Source organism: Halichoerus grypus, chromosome 5, assembly GCF_964656455.1.
Source record: "Halichoerus grypus chromosome 5, mHalGry1.hap1.1, whole genome shotgun sequence".
In the NCBI taxonomy this organism is placed as follows: Eukaryota; Metazoa; Chordata; class Mammalia; order Carnivora; family Phocidae; genus Halichoerus; species Halichoerus grypus.
Genome location: NC_135716.1, coordinates 179,882,907 through 179,902,563, shown reverse-complemented (window position 1 = coordinate 179,902,563; position 19,657 = coordinate 179,882,907). Strand labels below are relative to the sequence as shown.

Below are 19,657 nucleotides of genomic sequence, written 5' to 3'. Positions count from 1 at the left end.
CACCCTGGGGTGCTCACCCCCTAAAGAGGGGATGAGAGAGCACAGGACAGGTGTTCTGGATAGAATGGATACTGATCAGCAAAAGACACCCCACAACAGTTTGGCTAAGCTGTGGGCACAGGAAAGCACTGAAATCAAGCCTCAGTCTCAGGGTCTGTAAATGACTCCTCCTTTCACCTCAGAAAAGGACTGTGACATTCACGCATCACGTCAGCTAAGAGAAGGGAATCCTAAAGCTTCGTCCTGACAGTCCCACCCCGGCCGAGATCTGTACTGAGTAGCTTCCTTTTCGGGTAAGCTGTAAATCTGCATTAGGCGAGGTTGGATGCTGGAGGCCACGGACTTGCCAGAGGTCCGCCGACGCGGATTTGCTTCCTGGTCTTGGGACTCTAGTGGCGGCGTGACTTTCTGTAGCTTTGTGTTCTCATCAGTGAAATAGGGCTTATGTGACTGGAAGAGGAAATGGGGAGGACTGTTGTTACGGGTCTTGTCTTTATGGATTTCTATAGCTCTCCAAACTGGGTATATGGGGGATTGGAAGTGGTTGAACTCCATGTGTGCCACGGGCGTCCGTGTCTGGTTCAGGGCTGGAGAGGGCCCCCGGCCATGGCCTGGCTATTTTGATATGAAGTTTTCTAGCCAAATTGGAAACTCAACTTGATGTTCATGTAATCGTTTGGTGTATTTGCATATTTATGTATGATCTGATTTCATTTATTTGAGAGAGAGAGACAGACATAGTGAGAGAGCGAGCGAGCACGTGTTGGGAGGAGGGGGAGAAGCAGACTCCCCACTGAGCAAGGAGCCCCGATGTGGGGCTCGATCCCAGGACTCTGAGATCATGACCTGAGCCAAAGGCAGACGCTTCACCGACTGAGCCGCCCAGGTGCCCCGTTTATACTTCAGACGAGCAGGCGTACAACACGTTTTTCAGGGCTTGTAACACAGGAGCGGTCAGACTTTGCGAGGAAGAGCGGACTCCATTTCCTGGGTTCTCTGGAGCTGCCTCTTCCCCACTGTATGCTCCACGTGGAGTTTCGCTCCCTCTGGAATATCCACAGTGATGCCGATCATCCTGTGCGATTCTGTCTTTGGGGACAGATGGCAGAAAGGGCTTCTGGAGGGCCCTGTTTTTGTGGGCTGGCTTCCTCAGAGTCCTGGAAGCTCCTCTAAACGTGAACCTATTAACCATTTACCAAATGATGAACTAAATAAAGAAGGAGTGTGTCCTGGTCACATAGATGGGGCAACTTATATTTATAATGTTTGTTGTCGTCTTGTTGCACCGGTTCCTCGAAGCACTTGAAATAAAGGGCTTGTGGTGATGTGTTATTACTGAAATTAACCAGAGTCAGGGAACTTTGAAAGCATCCCTTTCTGCACACACCAGCAGCTGGAATGCGCACTGGCTCGCACACAGACAATACTTTAAAACCTGGATGTCCCAGAAAGGCTACATCAGGACATGCTTCTTCCTTTACTGAATTGTGGAATTTCTGAAGAGCCCCTAGGGGTCGTTTAGTCCAGGCTCCCCATCACCTAGGAACTCCGGCAGAATTCTCCAGGGACAGAGCCCGTCTGGCCACGGGACACTCACTGTTAGGTTTCTTCTGTTCTTAGAGAAAAGTCTTCCACCCTCTAACTTCTCTCTTGGTCGCATTTGGACCTTTAGAAGGAGCACTCTTTGTTTTTCAAAATAATTCTGGACTGAGTTCCTTTTAATCAAAAGTTCCCATTAGACATCTTTTCAGAAACACGTTCTTGCCTAAGACTTCAGGTTATCAGCTCCCAGAGGGCAGGCTCTGGGCTGGAGAACGTGATGGCTGGTGCCTTGTGCAGTGCGGGGCTCGCGGGAGGCACCCCGAGATACTTGGACCCTGGCATGTAAGATGTGCTGGTGAAATAAGTAGGAGCCCTTGGGTTGCATGGCTCTTGTTGGGGGGGCTCCCACATGTTGTGGTGTGCGGCTCTTCTCCTTACCCTGGGGAACAAGGAGAAGGATTGAGGATGTCGTCTTCTTAGCGCTGCCCGACGTGCGTCCTGCCGTGGGTTCCACGTGGGCTGGGTGCTTTACGGGACCTTCTTGGGTCCTCACGACAGCTCTCTGACGGGGGCAGTAGGTACTAATTTTTTTTTTTTTATCCCCGTTATACAGATGAGGAAACAGGCCACAGAGAGGCCAGGAGCAAAGCCAGGGTTTTAGTCTTTAGCCCTCTCCTCGAAGGACCAGGACAGGTGGCCGCCTGCTTGAAGGCAGCCAGGAATAAGAGGGCACGTAGGCTTCCTCCACCCATTGTGCCCTCCCTGGCACACTCCCACTGCACTGGAGGCTGTGGGTCCTGCCCCCTGGCTAGGCTCTCCCAGCCCTGCTGGTGTGGGTGGTGTGGGTCCTTTGTAGTTCTGTGTATGCACTAGGTGCTCAGAGTGTCTAAAGAGTCTGTCCAGTAAAATCTGCAAAATATACCAAGGGTATAAGAAGCTGGCCGAGCTGCCGTGAATTTCTCATCTGTAAGAAGCTCTCCATTTGGGGGGTACCCGGCAGGCTCAGTCGGTAGAGCAGGGGACCGTTGATCTCAGGGCTATGAATTCAAGTCCCATGTTGGGCGTGGAGTCTACTGAATTAAAAAAAGGATCTCCATTTTTAATACCATTTGTGGGAATTTTCTTAGGCAAAAAAAATTATTTTCGTATAGAAAAAAAAGACGAAGCAACATGCAGTAATGAGCCATGACTCTTCAGGCCATGCCCGTTTTGCCTAGAATCTTTACAAGTCTCTGCTGACATGGAACTTAAGATGGAGATTTCCCTTGGGGGAGGGGTGTAAACCAGGACTTTGGAAAACTGAAAGTCAGCCTTCACTTTTGGAGAGAGCGTCCGTTCGGTTGCTTAACTTCCACTTGGAACCATGCTGTGGCTCCTGGCCCCGTGTGGCAGGTTTGTGGCCAGTGACTCAGTTTACCGGCTGTCTCAGTTGGATGAAGAGGGTCTGCGCATTTGCTTGTGGGATTCTGAAACTGGGACCAGGGAGGGGAAGCCCCGGGGGGGTGGGGGGGGACATGGAGGAGGACTCCACGCTCCAGACTTCCCAGGAAAGCAGGTCAAGTGCAGGTCATTGAGTAAGAAGTAGCCAGCCCCCTCCGGGGCCAGCATCCCCCGGCGCTCCTGAACCTGCCCTCTTGTCTGGGTTTTCAGCCTCCTTGCCTGCGATTCGGTGAGAGCCGGCAGGTGCTCTGAGCACCTCCCTGCACCCCCGGTCCCCCCTTGTCTCTTCGGCCCACAGCAGATTCCGCCACACCTTACATGGGCAGAATTTCAGCTCCTCAGCTCCTCATCCACCGCTGATTTTATATTGTGTGAAATCACTTGGCTTTGTGCTCGAGGCTTCCTGTCGCCTGTGGGCGTGATCATGAGGAAGAGGGACTCCTTCAGGAGCGAGCGCACTGTCCTCCAAAGTAAGCAAATCCGCTCTAAACTCGGGAAACCATGGTGGCTTTAATGAAGGGTTAACTCCGATCCAAAAGTGCTTTTGTGGGCTGAGGGCTTAGGCAGGTGCATCACTGCTTGAGGATGAGGGAAGCGGGGGTACAGGCTTTTGACAGGGACAGAGACAAAAAAACCAGCTGCAGGTGGAGCTTAATTAAAATGCCCTCCCACCCCTCCCCTCCGCTCAATGAGACCCAAGTGCACAAAACATGGATTTCGGGGCACCCAAGGATAAGCAGCCCCAGAGCTGGAGAGAAGTGCCGGTCAGCCCGCAGGATGCCGCCGCCCCTCTGCCTGCTCCTACTCCTGCTCTCAGGGGCCACGGCCACCGCGGCCACCGCGGCCCTGCCCCTGGAGGGTGGCCTTGCCAGACACGACAGCCGGGTGAGTAGTGACGGGGCCGCAGGCTAGCCCACTCTCTGGCTGTCTCGTTCCTTGGCCTCGTTGGCTTGGCTTGCCGGCGGCTCCAGGGCGAGCGTGTGTAGGACAGATGGCAGGCAGGGCTGACCTTTGTGGGGTGCCCCCCAGCCACCCCCCCAGCCTGCGATGTCCCCTCTTAGACTGCGGGGTCTTGTTTACCCCCAGTGGTCCCAACAACCTGCAGAGAGCTCCGAAACTCAAGGGGGGAGCTTCCCTGCCCGCGATCTCCATCTGCTCGTCTTTGAAACGTTAAGTGACCATACCAGTCTATCGCAGGGCAATCATGGGGCCGCCAACGGCCCGCGTTCGCCACACATGCTTCTAGAATCTTAATTTATAGGTATGGGACTCTTCTCATTGGCTCAGATTCATTGACATCGTTACAGTTTCCGTTGTGAGAATTCGTAACTTTGTGAGGTGATTTATTTTTCTTTTTTTTCCATTTTGAAAAAGTTCCAAGAAAGAGTACATAAAGTTGGCCATTAAAAATGGATTTTTCTCTAAAATTACCAGATGAGTTTCAGACAAGTCATTTATCATCAGGTTACTCCTAGAAGGTTTCTAAGGAATTTGAAAGAGGGGAATATCACGTCTCAATCTGATCTGTCTCAAAGAGTAATTTGTGGACATCCAGGAGTCAGACCAGGCACTTGGCGGCAGGGAAAATGATAGATTCCCTGACCTCGTCTATTGAAGGACCTCAGCCAAGATTATGGGCCAAACATGCCGTTTTTTTTCTTTGACTGAAAATTCTTAACTTTTCCTTCTCTAACTAGAACAATTTCATTAAGGTGTTCTCTTAACTTCCTCATTCTTTATTTTATTTTTCTTTTAACTTTCTCATCCTTTTTTTTAAAAGATTTTATTTATTTATTTGAGAGAGACAGCGAGAGAGGGAACACAAGCAGGGGGAGTGGGAGAGGGAGAAACAGGCCTCCTGTGGAGCAGGGAGCCCGATGCGGGTCTCGATCCCAGGACCCTGGGATCATGACCTGAGCCGAAGGCAGATGCTTAATGACTGAGCCACCCGGGTGCCCCACTTTCTCATCCTTTAAATGGAAGTGTGATTTATTCTTCTGAAGCATCTTTTTTTTTTTTTTTTGAGGAAGGAATTATAGATCTTTTAATGCTGGCTCAACCAGATGGTTGATTATTTTTCTTTCTTTGTCCTCTGCGTCTTTTTAAAAGCATCTGCAGGAAGTGATAGAAATGAAGAAAAACAGCCTCTTAACTTTCCTGGCTGGGCGGTACCAGTGGGCCTCCCAGGTGGGCGCAGCACCCTTCACAGGAGGGGCAGCTGGGGAGGTGGCCAAGCGGCAGGACGTCCCGCCCCCTCAGCAGTCCCTGCGGGAGAAGGCACCTTGCAAGGATTTCTTCTGGAAGACCTTCTCCTCCTGCAAATAAAACTCCACCCCTGATCACTCATGCAAAGGAGTGTAACCATGGATCTGAATAAAACGTATTAACAGCCATGATCTTTCTTCTTTGCACAGTTGTCTTCTCCTCGTGTAATTTGGAAAGTTTTATTTATTTGTTTATATTTTAAAATATTTTATTTTTAGTAATCTCCACACCCAACGTGGGGCTTGAACTCAGAACCCCGAGATCAAGAGTCCCGTGCTCCACTGACTGAGCCAGCCGGGCGCTCCCCAAAGTGAACATTTTTGAAAAAGATTTTTATGTTTTCTGCCGTAGTGTACCCATTGGGCTTTCTTTTCACTTTAGTTATGTGCTTGAAGTTCTGCCCTTGTCTCCTTTCCTTTGATTTAAAACAGGTAAAGGCGACATATTTAAGAATCCAGAATCCAGAATAACATCTTATTTCAGTTTGTTTTCATAGAAATTGTCTAATTTAAATATTTCCCTTGTATTAAAAGCAAATTTTTAACATGGTGCTCAAAGAGCAAAATGATTATTTCTTGTGTTTTGGCGAAAACCAATTTAAAAACAAATGTCACGCTCTCAAACATGATCTTGTGTTCACATACTCATAAGAAGAGTTACATTCAAACCTTCTCTGATAAAATACCCATACTGGTTTTCATTAGTAGGTTAATTTTAATTTGTTACAGTTCTTTCATGGATCAGAGCTTCTACGTTTGCGTCGTGAAGAACGAAGTCTGTTTAAAGGCCTTATTTCAAACCAAATACAGAGCAGGGCTGCTGTCGAGCCTGTGGCCTGCTTACCTCAAGTTTTTTTATTTTTTTATTTTTTAAGATTTTATTTATTTATTTGACAGAGACACAGCGAGAGAGGGAACACAAGCAAGGGGAGTGGGAGAGGGAGAAGCAGGCTTCCCTGTGAGCAGAGAGCCCGATGCGGGGCTCGATCCCAGGACCCTGAGATCAGGACCTGAGCTGAAGGCAGAAGCTTAATGACTGAGCCACCCAGGCGCCCCCTTGCCTCAACTTCTAATTCAGGACTTTCAGGATCGCAGGAACCAGACTTTGTTCCGTGACAGATGCATATATGTAATTTTTTAATAAAGATTTTATTTATTTAAGACAGAGAGAGAGATAGAGCGCATGCACAAGCAGGGGGAGTGGCAGGCAGAAGGAGAAGCAGGCTCCCCCTTGAGCAGGGAGCCCGATGCGGGGCTCGATCCCAGAACTCCAGGATCACAACATGAGCCAAGGGCAGACGCTTAACGAACTGAGCCATCCAAGTGCCTCCACATGCATATATGACTTGATATATTTTCCCATTCCCCAAGAATTTCCACAGAAGGGACAATGAGTGATGGCTACACAGGAGGGGAGTTCCTTTTTCTGTAATACAGGGCCGAGCAGCTGTCAAGCCCCATGCAGACCAGGATTTGGGGTTGCTTCAGTGAAATGAGGAGTGAACAAATCACTCAGTTTCAAAACCCTAATCAAATCTTTAGTTCTCTCCCATAGCACCAAAATCCTTGCTTGATTCCGCATATTGTTTATGGCTCTTGAATGCCAGACTCTGAAGAATACTTCCAGGGTGAAGGTGTTTAGATGCTAAACTTTAAAGTTCAGAGATTCATACTTGGAGTTATGGGAAGTTTCTGAGGGTCAGGCCAAATATGGGGAAAACTGGCAAAGGCTGGCTGGAGGAGCACTGTAATCTCTTCTCGGGATATCAGGGGAGAAGGCGCGGAGTATGACTGCTGACCGTTCTGTTCTGTTTTCTGCAGAGCTGAGCTCAGATCCATAATTACTAGCTGCGTAAAGTATAATGTGTTGGAGGACCTTAATAGCATCCAGATTTCCAGACACAGCAGCTTGAAGAGAGCAGTAATTGGGTCAGTGCACTGGTGCAAGATGCCGGCCTGGAAGGCCAGCTAACCTTCAGAACTTTGTCTTTTAAGATTTTCCTAGAAGAAAAGCATGCCCCTTGCTTTTCAGTTTCTTTCTTTTTTTTTTTTTTAAAGATTTTATTTATTTATTTGACAGACAAAGATAGCGAGAGAGGGAACACAAGCAGGGGGAGTGGGAGAGGGAGAAGCAGGCTTCCCACGGAGCAGGGAGGCCGATGCGGGGCTCGATCCCAGGACCCTGGGATCATGACCTGAGCCGAAGGCAGACGCTTAACCGACTGAGCCACCCAGGCGCCCCTCAATTGGGGTCATACATACACAGTCCTTAGGACTGGGGACTTAGAACTTTGAACTAAGTAATATCTGAAGGATAATGAGGCTATGCTAATGAGACTGGCAGGAAATCTGTCACGTCTAAGTTTACCTGAGTTCAGGGGGCTGAATAGAATGTTAACTGGCATCAACTGCAGGGTAGACTAGATTAATATGCTCATGATGAATACATTAGGGTAAAATGGGTATATTAGGGTAATTTTCTACCATCAGGTTTTGGGTAGACTTTTCTCAAAGTATACCTTTCTGTAGTTCAATATAGACAAGTGTGTAGATGTGGTCATCGGCACCAGGACAACTTGTAATTCATTCTTGTGCATTTCTTTTTTTAAAGATTTATTAATTTATTTGAGAGAGAGAGAAGCACACAGGAGCAGGGGGAGGGGCAGAGGGGGAGAGAGAGAATCTCAAGCAGACTCCACACAGTGTGCAGAGCCCGATGCAGGGCTCGATCCCACAACCCTGAGATCATGACTTGAGCTGAAATCAAGAGTCGGACGTTCAACTGACTGAGCCACCCAGGCGCCCCTCTTGCATTTATTTCTAATATTTGGCACCAGAATGGATCCTTAACCGCTGGGGAAGAATTGAGTGTGACATAAACATTCGACAGAATCCTTCATAGTATTCATATTTCAGGACTGTTGGCAAACCATTCTAGGCTTTAGGAAACTCAGAGCAGTAGGCTCATGGGAGACACTTAAAGACCTTGATTTAACAGCACCTGCTGAAGGGATCACCCACATCTTAGTAGCAGCTTCTTCAGTAGAGCTATGGATTCCATTTTTTAAAAGTTTATTTAAATAATCTCTACACCCAATGTGGGGCTCCAGCTCTTGAGATCAAGAGTCACACGCTCTTCCAACTGAGGCAGCCAGGAGCCCCTAGGTTCCGTTTTGAACAAATCAGAAGAGGAAAACTCAGGTAGGTATTAAAAAGAAGGAAATTTTTGGTGTTTAGACGAGAAAGGAAAAGGCAAAGGGCAGCTGGGCTACCCACTATTTCTAGCTTATCATAACCCTAATAAAAGTAATGCTAATTTATCTTTTCCACTTATAATTAGTTAAGTGATCAAAAATACAGGTGCTTGTCTTATTAAAATAATTATAAACTGGGGAAAAGCTAGATTTTTGGTGATAGTTCTTGGAACATGGTATTGGGAAATATTGAGGAAAATCCAGTATCTATTCATTAACCTGTTGGTCCACTTGCCAAGTGTGTTCTTTTTAAAAAAGATTTCATTTTCAAGTAATCCCTACACCCAGCACAGGGGTTGCTCTCACAACCCTGAGATCCAGAGTCCCATGCTCTCTACCAAAGGAGTCAGCCGGGCGCCCCTGCAAAGTGTGTTCTGATGTAGTTTGAGCAAACAGTGAACTCTGAGATTCTGCAATCTCAAAATTCAATGCATTTCCTGGGAACGAGTCTATCCCCCTTGTTGGAGGCCTTCCAGCGGGACGGAGGACCCCACTGTCAGAGGACTCAGGCAGTGGCTGGGTGTTCAGAACACATCACTTACAAAGTCCTTAAACACTTCAAGTAATACAAGACACAGCAAGATAAAGGCAAAATGTTACAAATAAAATAGAATGGAGAAAAAACCCTGAAGGCCAAAAGAAAAAATTCAGTGGATGGCTAAGAAATAAAACAGCTAAACAATCTGGTTAGTAAAGTCACATTAATCATTTTTGTAATTAATGCAGGTTTTCTTTTCCCAGACTACTGTTATTTTATCCCTTTCTCTCTGGAAAATGAAAAACCCATTAGTTTTTTTTCCTTTTGCTTTTCCCCAGAAATTAAAGGTTGGTAAGTGGTAATTAGCACAGCTCCTGTCAAAGCCAATTGCCTAATGGGGACCGACATTTGACTTGAGTTGAAAGAATGGAATATGGCTAATGCGGAGTTCATTAGTCCCAGCTGCTTCCTTTGACATTCTTTTCTCCTACCGTAAGAACAGGCTGCCCTGCTCACTCTCTCCTATTTTTAGACATATTGCTGTGCTGCTACGTTTCTATTCTGGAAGGCCTGGAGGCACAGTGGCTCAGGGAAGGTAAATGGCACCAGGGGCAATATAATGTCTTTGCAGCCTCACGTGTTACGCATTTTGGGCCCAAGTCTGCAGACTAACGTCTTTGCCTCGTAGACCCATAGATAGGGGCCTCATACAGCTCTGTCTCTGCTCCCCCCCCCCCACCCCACCCTGGGGAGATAAGGGAAACGGCTCTCCTGCCTGGGCTAGGTACTGGGCTCCTCCTCGGACACTACATTTAACCCTTTCATCCATGGGCTTGGCTCCCTCCAAGCCCACAGTACTTTCTCCATTATTCTATGCAGCCAAGATGTTTGGTGGATCAGTTTCTAGTAGAGCATACCAACACCAACACCCAGGCCAGCCAACTAAAGCTCTCCTGTGTATCTGACAGACATAATTCGAGACAGTATTTTTTTTTTTTTAAAGATTTTATTTATTTATTTGAGAGAGAGCGAATGAGAGAGAGAGAACACCTGAGAGGGGATAGGGTCAGAGGACGAAGCAGACTCCCTGCCGAGCAGGAAGCCCGATGCGGGACTCGATCCAGGGACTCCAGGATCATGACCTGAGCCGAAGGCAGTCGCTTAACCAACTGAGCCACCCAGGCGCCCCTCGAGACAGTATTTTTAATTCAGTAGGGCAAAGATGGAGATGTTGATAGAACTGGTGAGTAGAGGTACCATTCTGTTTCTGGAATCCAGGCTTCCTTTACCACTGGGCTAACTGTACAGTGTTCACGGGGCTATTTGCTTCTCTTATACCACCAGCACTGTGCCTGCAGTAAGAAATCTTTCGGCAATTATGTTGTAGACACAGGAGATCTTTTCCAGTTTGAGTTGACTCTAACTTATTATGTTGGTGTAACAAAACCAGTGATCTGGATGTAGAAGGAAGAGTGTGTGGACCGAAGAGAAAACACACGTAAGTGGGAAGATCACTGGGAACCCGGGTGGCTCAGTCAGTTAAGCATCTGCCTTTGGCTCAGGTCATGATCCTGGGGTTCTGGGATTGAGCCCCACATTGGGCTCCCTGACTGGCAGGGAGTCTGCTTTTCCCTCTGCCCCTCTTCCCCGCTTGTGCACGTGCTCTCTCTCTCTCTAATAAAAAAACCTTTAAAAAAATAAGTGGGAAGAGCACTGGAATTAGAACCAGGATCCTGGCCCTCCAATTAGCCTTGTGACATGGGGCAAATCTCTGCACCTCGCTGAGCACAGCTTCACTCATGTGTGTGAGATGACAAGCCACACCCTGGCCAGCTCACTCAGTTTTGTGAGGCTCCAGGATGGTAAGTGCTAGCCCAGAGCAGACTGCAACCTGCTAGAAAAATCCCCAGCTGGCATTAGTGCCCCTGCAGGGGCATTCTGAAAGTGTGTGGGGATGTTTTCAGTTGTCTTGGGGCCTGCAGACTGCCATTGTCATTGAGCGGGTAGGGGGAGGCGGGGGATGCCAGTTCTTCCTGCCGCGTACAGGATGATTCTGCATAATGAAGAATCGGCCCATATCCTGCAATCCTGCATGGCTTTTGAATGTCACGCTGGACATTCATCTGGATGAAAATCTGTTCCAAATAAGAGTACAAAACCCAAAGACCAAGTTTGTACAGAAACAGGAAGTATATAAACCAGAAGGCTCTGCTTTGCACCCAGAGAGACTCACAGTCATATCACATGGAGATCAATTTAATGACCTTTCATCCCCCCTGCTGATAAAACATATTAGAAAACTGGAAACAGTCTCACAGTGGTAACAGATATAATTTCACAATTAGAAATGGCGAATTACACGCTCCATATGTCCCTGTGGTCTGCAAACTTAATATGCGCCTTTACACAAACCAAAAAACTCATTAACTTGAGACACAAGTTTGTGGCCATACATCAACTCTGTTCTGTCACCTTCTCAACCATCATTTGTGTTTAAAAGTCTGCAGTTCTGGCTTCAGAACAAGGATAGTGAGTCTGAAATGAGACAATTCCTTTTCACTGTCCTTGACAATTTCTTTCAAACGGAGAACCTAAGAAGGTGTCATCAGAAGAGGTGGGGTACTGTTGATGCAGCCTCGTCATTCAGAACAGGTGGAAGGGCTCTTCTGGAAGGGACAGGAGGCTGGTCTTGCAGCCTGTTCCGGGAGAACATGCTGTAAGGCAGGGAGGCCGGTAGGAAGGCCACAGCTCGGGGAATTAGGCTGGCGGTATTCACTGCGAATGAGAACAAGGTCGTAGGCTTTCCAGCGGCGGCTATATGGGCTCTTGTTTGGCTCGCTTGGGCTCCCGCGGTTCTCCGGACAGCGAGCTCTTCCTTGCTGACACGCTCCGGAGAGAACGCAGGCTCTGCACCTGCTGGAGACGCAGGCTGAGCTCCTGGTGACAGGCCTGCTGCAGCGTTTCTGTCTTCTTCAGGCCCCAGCTCAAGGCAACAGCGAGCGCTTTGGGGTCTTCCTTGGTGACCAACTGCGGCAAGAATAAGAACCACTGAGAACCACGACCTCTGCTCTCCTCACCTGCTGCTCTCAGGCTCCTGGGGGTTTCTTTAGGGGCGCAGGACCAGGCAGTACCAGCTTATGTTATGTCCTGGTGCTGAAATGCTGGAGTTCTTTCGCATTCAGCGGCCACGGGCCTTTCCTTACCCTCCAATACCGCCAGGGAGGACCTCTGGAAAGTCAAGTCCTCCACTTACAGGAAATGTAGCCCAGCCCAAGTCAACAGGTTTCCTCCCTCCCAGTGACACTGGGGAGGTGCTTTGGACAGGGACAAAGATGAAGAATGAGAAGCGGCGCCCACTCTGATGGATTCTGCATCAGGCTTCTGGTTCCCTGGCCATGGAGCCAGCACGAGAGGACCCGCTCAGGCGTGCCTTTCACCATGATCGTGTATGTGCCTCACTGACTACGGATCTTCCTCAAGGGCTGACAGAACTAGAAGCTTGAGTCCTGCCTTGCCTCCCTGTCAGGTTTTGCTCGTTCCATAACCTGCTGTGCCCCAGAGAATAATGTTTGACGATCTAAGGGGGTGCACCCCGTTTTGTTCAAGCCGTTTTGATATAGATTAAATGAGATGTTTTGCATATAATAGGCAAGTGGGCAGCTGTGAGGGTCTGCAGAGGTGAAAAGCACTCTCGCACGTGCCTCTGCAGGGCAACACTGCACCCCCGGGGGGAGCGGCTCGTGCAGCTCAGGGTCCCTGGGGCTTGCCCACCTCCAAATCCCGACTAGACAGACTCAGCTCTGGGGCTGGCTTCTCCTTCAGCGCAGTAAGGACCTGGCCGGTAAGGGTGATTTCGGAGGTGCTCTCGCGGTTACTCCCCGCGTCCACTGCATCCATCTTGTTACTGAAGCTGGCGCCAGCCTCTGCAAAGCGGACGTGAGACGGAGATGGCCCTCACTGTGAGCACACCGCCGCACACACAGCCCTCCGTCAGGCAGGACAGAATTGTGTGATCTCAAGACTCCATCAGCTGCGGCTCCCCCCTTGTTTGATCCCATTATAAACCATGGTTCTCTCCCCAGGAAAGGCTCTCCAGGCCCTCCGCCCTCAGGGTGACTCCCCTGGCCAGTGAGTCCTACCTTGCTGCTTTGACAAGATGCTGCCCTCCTTCTCCAAAGCCTGGAGATAAAGCTCCAAGAGCTGCTTGGACTGACGGGCTTCCTCCCTCTGGTCAAGTACCTGCTGGAGGGTGTTCTGGAGCCCCTGCACCGTGACGCAACTTTGGCATAGTTCCTGAGCCAGGTCTGAACATGGAACGTCAATGAGCACCTAACAAGCAAATGCAGACTTTAACAAACCTAAAAATCTTTCAAAACACAATGGCCCTGACCCGTCCATGGCAGGCTCCCTCCTCCCTTCAGCAATCCCTGTCCTTGCCGCCTCTTGGGAACCTGCCCATGTTTGCCCACTACACTTCTGGGAATTTATTCTATGGACAAGCATGTGTGTGAGATGACACTGATCTAAGTTTTTTGTTGCACTGTCCGGACCAGCAGGACTGATGTCAACCCAAAGATCCACCAATGAGGGGGCAACTCCTTAAATAAGTCCTGGTACACACACAAAAGGGAATACTATGCAGTAGTAAAAAAGAACAAGTGTCTTTTATATACTGATCTAGACTACTCTCCAAGTATTTTTTTATAAAAGATTTATTTATTTATTTTAGAGAGAGAGAGAGCACACGTGTGCACATGAGCGGTGGTGGGGGGCAGAGAGGGAGGGAGAGGGAATCTCCAGCAGCCGCCCTGTGAGCATGGAGCCTGTAGCAGGCTCAGTCTCACGACCCCGAGATCATGACCTGAGCCAAAATCAGGAGTCAGAGGCTTGACCAACTGAGCGACCCAGGCAAATATTTCTTTAAAAAAGAGCAGATATGCTTCCACTTGTGTAATATAGGGGAGGAGAAAATATATTTGTATTTGCTGGTATATAAAATTTAGAATGGGAATTTGAGAGATTGGTTATCTCTGGGAAGGGAAACCTGGTGGGTAGGTGCAGAAGTCAGATTTTTCATGTATATCCTCTCCCCTCCTCGAAAAGCTTTATGGAGATAAAATTCACACACCACATGATTCACTCATATGAAGTGTACACCTAGGTGGGTGTAGTTCATTTGCAGAGTTGTGCAGTCATCGCCACGATCCAGTTTAGAACATCTTCACTGCCCCGAAAAGAACTGTACCTATTAGCAGTTACTCCCTATTTCTTCTCAAAGTTCCCCCAACCCCAGCCCTAGGCAGCCACTCACCTACCTTCTATCTCTATGGATTTGCCTATTCTGGCCACTTCATATAAATGCAACAAAAAAAGCCGTGGCCTTTCACGTCTGGCTTCTCTCACTTAGCACAGTATTTTGAAGGCTTATCTATGTCACAGTGTGTGTTAATCCTTCATTCCTTTTAAGGGCTGAATAATATTCCACTGTGTGGATAGACTACGTTTTATTTACCCATTCATCAGTTCATGGATGTCTGGGTTGGTTTCACTTTTTGGCTACCAGGATATCTTTCTATACCTCTCAGATTTTGAGCCATGTGAATGTATTCATATTATTCAAATACGTAAGTTTAAAAAATTACCAAAAAGCCACCTCCTTAAAGGGGCCTCCCTTGACCTCCCAACCTAGACTACTAGCCCTGCCATTCTCGGCACACTGCCCCACCTGCTACCCATCTAAGACGCTCCCCTCCGTCAGAATTCTGTGTCTGGCTTGCTCACCACTGTACCCCCTGGACAGAACCCTGCCAGGCACAGGGCAGGGGCTCAAGAAATATTTTTTGGAATTAACACATATTATTTTTATCCCAATTTTACTGGACAGGAAACGTAGGCAAACTGGCTACATCTGACTGGCTCAAAGTCATATCGATGGAGCTGGGATTTAATTCGGCTCCTCCCGATTCCACATTCTTTGGCACTACATCCTTAACAACCCCCCATCCCCCCTCACCCCCACCTCCCCAGTGGGCCTAAATAGGTCTAGGTGGGGCCTGGGCATTTGTATTTTCTTTCCTTTTTTTAGAGATTTTATTTATTTATTTTGAGAGAGCGAGAGAGCAGGGGGAGGAGCAGAGGGAGAGAGAGAATCTCAAGCAGATCCCATGCTGAACACAGAGCCTGATTCAGGGCTCGATCTCACTACCCCAAGATCATGACCTGGCCAAAATCAAGAGTCAGACACTTAACTGACTGCATCCCCCAGGCGCCCCTGGGCATCTGTATTTTCTACTCTAGGTGCGAGAATTAGAAAATGAAAGAGTCTTGGTTGTCACCAAAGCATTGTTTGAAAATTAAGAAATAATGAAATTATTGTGGCAAGACACATGAAAACTAAGGGGCTGGGGGCGGCAGAGGCCAGATGAGCGTGGCTGTGGGTTGTGGAGGGGGCTTACCTGGAGGTCTTCTTCGGACAGGAGGATGATGCTGGATAGATCTTCTTTCAGCTGCCTGGCCACATTCTTCCACTTCAGCCCTGACCCACTGTCTGTTTCATCCACATCAAAGGACTCTTGGGTAATCCAAGCTGTGCCTCCATCTGATGTGAGGAGAAGAAGCCAGTCACAGGGTAACCTGAGGTGCTGTGTTTACCTCCTCCTCTAACACACAGGCCTTGGACTGGCCATTTAGGATAATTTCAGTGGTGAAGGAAGAGCCTTTCCTCAGGGATTCATGAGGAAGCCAATCCTCATCTAGGACCTACATTTTCCCTTCTCTTCCACCCTCGATTTATTTCTGTGTGAAACTGCTCTGTAACCTTCTTACAGAAAGAAGCCACTTTAAACCTGATGCATGGTCATGCACACCCAGGATCCTACCACACTTCCCTTTAGGTGAGTTGTTGTGTCTCTGTGTTCCATTTCTGTGTACAAAAACATTCATTGTCACCAGCACTTCTCCTGTGCTTGGGGATTAGTCTTATCCTTGACTGGAGGAGCTGTTGCCACTGTTTGCTGTCCCCGTACTTTGGAGTACAAAGGTGGCTGGTAGAGGTGCTGCTGAAGGGTGAATTCCTCAATTTAGTGGCATGGGGACTGTCTTCAATGGGGACACTTTTTTATTTTTTAGCCTTTGGTCCTTGCTCATCAATATTAGTTCCCTTTGTATCTCTAGTAATGATGATGGTGTAACATTTACTGAGCCCTTTCTGTGTGTCAGGCAAGATCTAAATGCTTTTTATCAGTGGTTCTCAACTGGGAGTGATTTTGCCTCCCCTTAGAAGACATTTGACAATGTCTGAAGGCATTTTTGGTTGTCACAACTGGGGTAAAGAGGTTCTACTGGCATCTAGTGGGCAAAGGCTGAGGTTGCTGCTAAATATCCTGCAATGGACAGGACAGCCCCCACAACAAAGAATTCTCCAGCACGAAATGTCAATAGTATTGTCAAGAAACCCTGGTTTGATATATATTATGTTCTATCAGCCCTACAACACCCTAGGAGAGAAAGGTACTAAAATTATTACCTCAGTAAGGTGCTAAGAAGTTAGGTAACTTGCCTAAGGTCACATGGCTAGTAAATGATAGTCTGGAGTGAAACCAGGCAGCTTGACTCTGCCTGTGGCACTGATCTCTCTGTCATGCTGCATTTTAGTTACTGTTGGTCTGTGAGTTATTTGAGAACTGGACCCGCGACTCATTCATCTTTACCCGAAGACTCAGCATCACGCCTTGGCATGCAGAAGGTGCTCAGTAAATGTTGGCTGCATAGATGCTGAAGCAGACAAACGGCGACCAGTACCTGTGCGGTAAAATGAATCATGGTGGATGCTGTACTGCATAGATGACTATATATGTGGCCAGAGTTTCTTACCTGAATTGCTGTATGTCCACTTCTCATTACTGGCCAACACTACAAACTTAGTATTGGAAGGTAGGCACAGGAAGTAATCGTCATCATCCACGATGGTGCCATCCTCTGCCAGGACCAGGGTGACTGGTGTCAGGGACTTATCAATGGCCAGAATGTCACAGGCTGAGAGGAATAAAATATTTGGCAATTGACAAATATCCATAAGGAAATTACATCTGTCCCTGAACCCACTATATATATGCTCCCAGAGCATAGCAGAATTCCTGGTAGTTAACAGTAACTACAATAACAACTCCAACTACTAGCACTAATATACCACTTCCCACATGCCTGGTACTAAGTACCTTTTGTATACAGTATTCCCCTAAAAATCCTATAAGGTATGTACGATTGTTATTCCCATTTTACAGATGTCAAACCCAAGGCTCAGGGAGGTTAAGTAACTTGTCCAAAGTCACACAGTAAGTGTCAGAGCTGAGATTTAAACCCTGACTCCTGAAAAAGTTTCCTCCAGCTGCTCTACCTCCACATTAGAAGGCCCTTGTATCTTTACTTGGATGAAAAACAAACCAAAGTCTGATTTGATTCCTTGTGAACAAGCAGTCTTTCATTCATTTACTCAGTGGTCATCTTAAATTCTTCTGTGTCAAATGTTGAAAGAAAGAAAGAAAGAAAAGCAAGAAAAGAAAAGAATAGGACAGAAAAAAGGAAATGCTTTGTGTTCTTTGAAGCATCGTTCTCTGCACCTTTCTAACCTATAGGAAGGCACAAGAGAAGTAAAAGTTTGTATTGGTAGCTTCTCATCTTTATTGTCAAAGGGCAGAAGTCTTGTCCAGGGCAGATCTGTACCATCCCACTTAGTGATGACAAAGCCTAAAATGCGAATGGGATGAGAGTGAGCAGCAAAGTAGCCACAAGACTAGGTATATGGTTGGGCAATGTTATCCAGCACCCAAATAGAACAGCAAGCCTTCCAAAGGCTGAGCTCCAGAGAACATAAACACTTACACGAGCTTCCGTGCCAAGTGCATCCAGCCGATGCACTCAAGGGGAACTAAAACTTAAGTACCCTAATGCCAAGGGAAAATATGTGAATGTTGATATGGCAAAAACGATCTCACTAAAGCATTTATAATGTTTTGGCTGCTCCTGAGTCTCTGAAAGATTTCTGTCTGGTATCTTTTGGGTCTTGGTGACTCTGAGAGGAAGCACTGAACCCTGACACCCCCTTTGACTACATTCCCGGGACCGCTCCGCTCACACTTTAACCAGTAGAACTTCCGTGGATAAACAATTTATTGCTACCGGCTCATAATACTTGTAAGTCATGTAAATATATCATCTGCTTTGAGAGTCCCAACAATCCTGTAAAGCAGGGCTGGAAATATTATACCCATTTTGCCGATGAGAAAACTGAGGGTCGCGGGCTGCTTAAAGGGCAAGGTCAAGCAGCTAGTAAGTGTGGGGCCGGGACTCTGAACTCTGGTCACTCACAGCACCTGTTCCTTGTCTGGAACTCCAGAATGGTCGGCTCCCTCTTCGCCGCACAAGTGCCTGAGAGAACTGACGGTGAAAAGGCGCTCCCACCGGACCGGGGGCTCAGCCGGGGGCGCCAGTATCACCGTACGGAGCCCGGGCGGCTGGGTCTGGTCCAAGGTCAGTGGTTTTAGGCGAGACACCTAAGTCGAGTCGGTCTTAATTTGCGTATTGATTCCCGTCTACCTTCCCACCATTAGGAGTCTCACACGAGATAATCGCTATGCCCATGTCGGTTATTTCCGTCCCAAGTCGCTCCTGCGGACCCCACCTTGCCCCTGCCAGACATCCTCACCCGACCCGGCTCCCCGCAGCCCTGGCCCGGGCCCCCACAGCCTCCGCCCGCGTCCCGTGCCCACCCTTGCTCCTCAGCTCCTCGAGGCAGGAGGCCGCCACGCCATGCTGCTCGCGGCTGTGGTTGCGGCGCAGCAGACACGGCTTCAGAGCCCCGGTCTCAGTCTCGGCCTCCCCGACCACCTCCATCCTCTTCAGGGTGGGACCTGACTGACACCGGGAAATCAGGGAGGCTCAGCGCGGCCCCCTCCCCCCGCCCACGGCGTGCCGGGAGATGTAGTTCTCTTTGTGGCAAATCACGCGTGGGACCAAGGCACGCCGGGAGTTGTAGTTCTGGTTGCCGCTAATCACGTATGGCTCCGGGGGCATGCCGGGAGCTGTAGTGTTTGGGTTCGAAGCCGACTTCGTTATGTTGCTCAATATGGCCCAGGGGGGTGTTTTTCTACTTTGTATTTAGGAGTTTCAGTAGCGGGATCAAAATGAGGTCAATAGGGATTTATTTTGCATTATGAAAGACACGCATATACACTCCCTTGGGTTTTTAGAGCACTGTTGTTTACATATATAGATGCATAATATTAATACTTAGATGAAACAGTCTGTCATTGTACTGTATTAATTTGTTTTCCCTCTCCAAACTGAAAAGATCTGTAAGATGTCCCAACCCTCAGGATAATCTGAAGGAAGTCAATTTTAAAAATTGATGAGTGTAGTTTTCAGTCCTGCTGAAAATGTAACAGAGAAGCATAAGATACTCGCACATTTCCACCAGTTCGATTCCCTGCTTTAGCTGTGCAAATTGGGTTGGGATCCCGGAACAAAATGCTTACATAACTAGATTAAACATTAAGGTCTCAAAGAAATCAGAGGGGAAAGGGAAAATGCGAACAACATCACTGTTTGAGATTGTCCAGATGCTGCTTGGCAATAAATTCATCTTCGTTCTAATACTGCTACCTACCCCCTCTGAAAAAAAT

General features: G+C 48.0%; 2 protein-coding genes across 3 annotated transcripts; one reads left to right on the top strand and one right to left on the bottom strand.

Moving 5' to 3' along the window:
- Window positions 1-3,466: 3,466 nt before the first annotated feature.
- CORT (cortistatin) lies at window positions 3,467-5,783 on the top strand. The gene is made up of 2 exons (XM_036123483.2): window positions 3,467-3,867; window positions 5,092-5,783. Exons 1-2 carry the CDS (start codon window positions 3,568-3,570, stop codon window positions 5,305-5,307), a joined length of 516 nt encoding a protein of 171 aa, XP_035979376.2. The 5' UTR covers window positions 3,467-3,567; the 3' UTR covers window positions 5,308-5,783.
- A 5,435-nt stretch (window positions 5,784-11,218) lies between these two features.
- Window positions 11,219-18,948, bottom strand: DFFA (DNA fragmentation factor subunit alpha). 2 transcript variants are annotated; one of them, XM_036123482.2, is made up of 6 exons: window positions 18,746-18,947; window positions 16,851-17,012; window positions 15,434-15,576; window positions 13,118-13,307; window positions 12,750-12,901; window positions 11,658-12,005 (listed from the first exon to the last, which is right to left on the bottom strand). In XM_036123482.2, the coding sequence occupies exons 1-6, from the start codon at window positions 18,867-18,869 to the stop codon at window positions 11,793-11,795; spliced, it is 984 nt and encodes a 327-aa protein (XP_035979375.1). In that variant the 5' UTR covers window positions 18,870-18,947; the 3' UTR covers window positions 11,658-11,792. The 2 variants fall into 2 exon arrangements, with proteins under 2 accessions (XP_035979373.1, XP_035979375.1); XM_036123480.2 differs by lacking the exon at window positions 12,750-12,901 and having other exon boundaries at window positions 11,219-12,005; window positions 18,746-18,948.
- Window positions 18,949-19,657: the final 709 nt, after the last annotated feature.

What these genes read in the sequence shown, in the direction of transcription:
- CORT (XM_036123483.2), top strand. Translation starts at nt 3,568, where the DNA reads ATGAGGGAAGCGGGGGTACAGGCTTTTGACAGGGACAGAGACAAAAAA. An exon ending in TTGCCAGACACGACAGCCGG is followed by an intron (nt 3,868 to 5,091) that starts GTGAGTAGTGAC and finishes TCTTTTTAAAAG; the next exon opens with CATCTGCAGGAAGTGATAGA.
- DFFA (XM_036123480.2), bottom strand. Translation starts at nt 18,869, where the DNA reads ATGGAGGTGGTCGGGGAGGCCGAGACTGAGACCGGGGCTCTGAAGCCG. An exon ending in TGTCCGAAGAAGACCTCCAG is followed by an intron (nt 13,308 to 15,433) that starts GTAAGCCCCCTC and finishes TTTGCTTGTTAG; the next exon opens with GTGCTCATTGACGTTCCATG. An exon ending in CATCTTGTCAAAGCAGCAAG is followed by an intron (nt 12,006 to 13,117) that starts GTAGGACTCACT and finishes TTCTTGCCGCAG; the next exon opens with TTGGTCACCAAGGAAGACCC.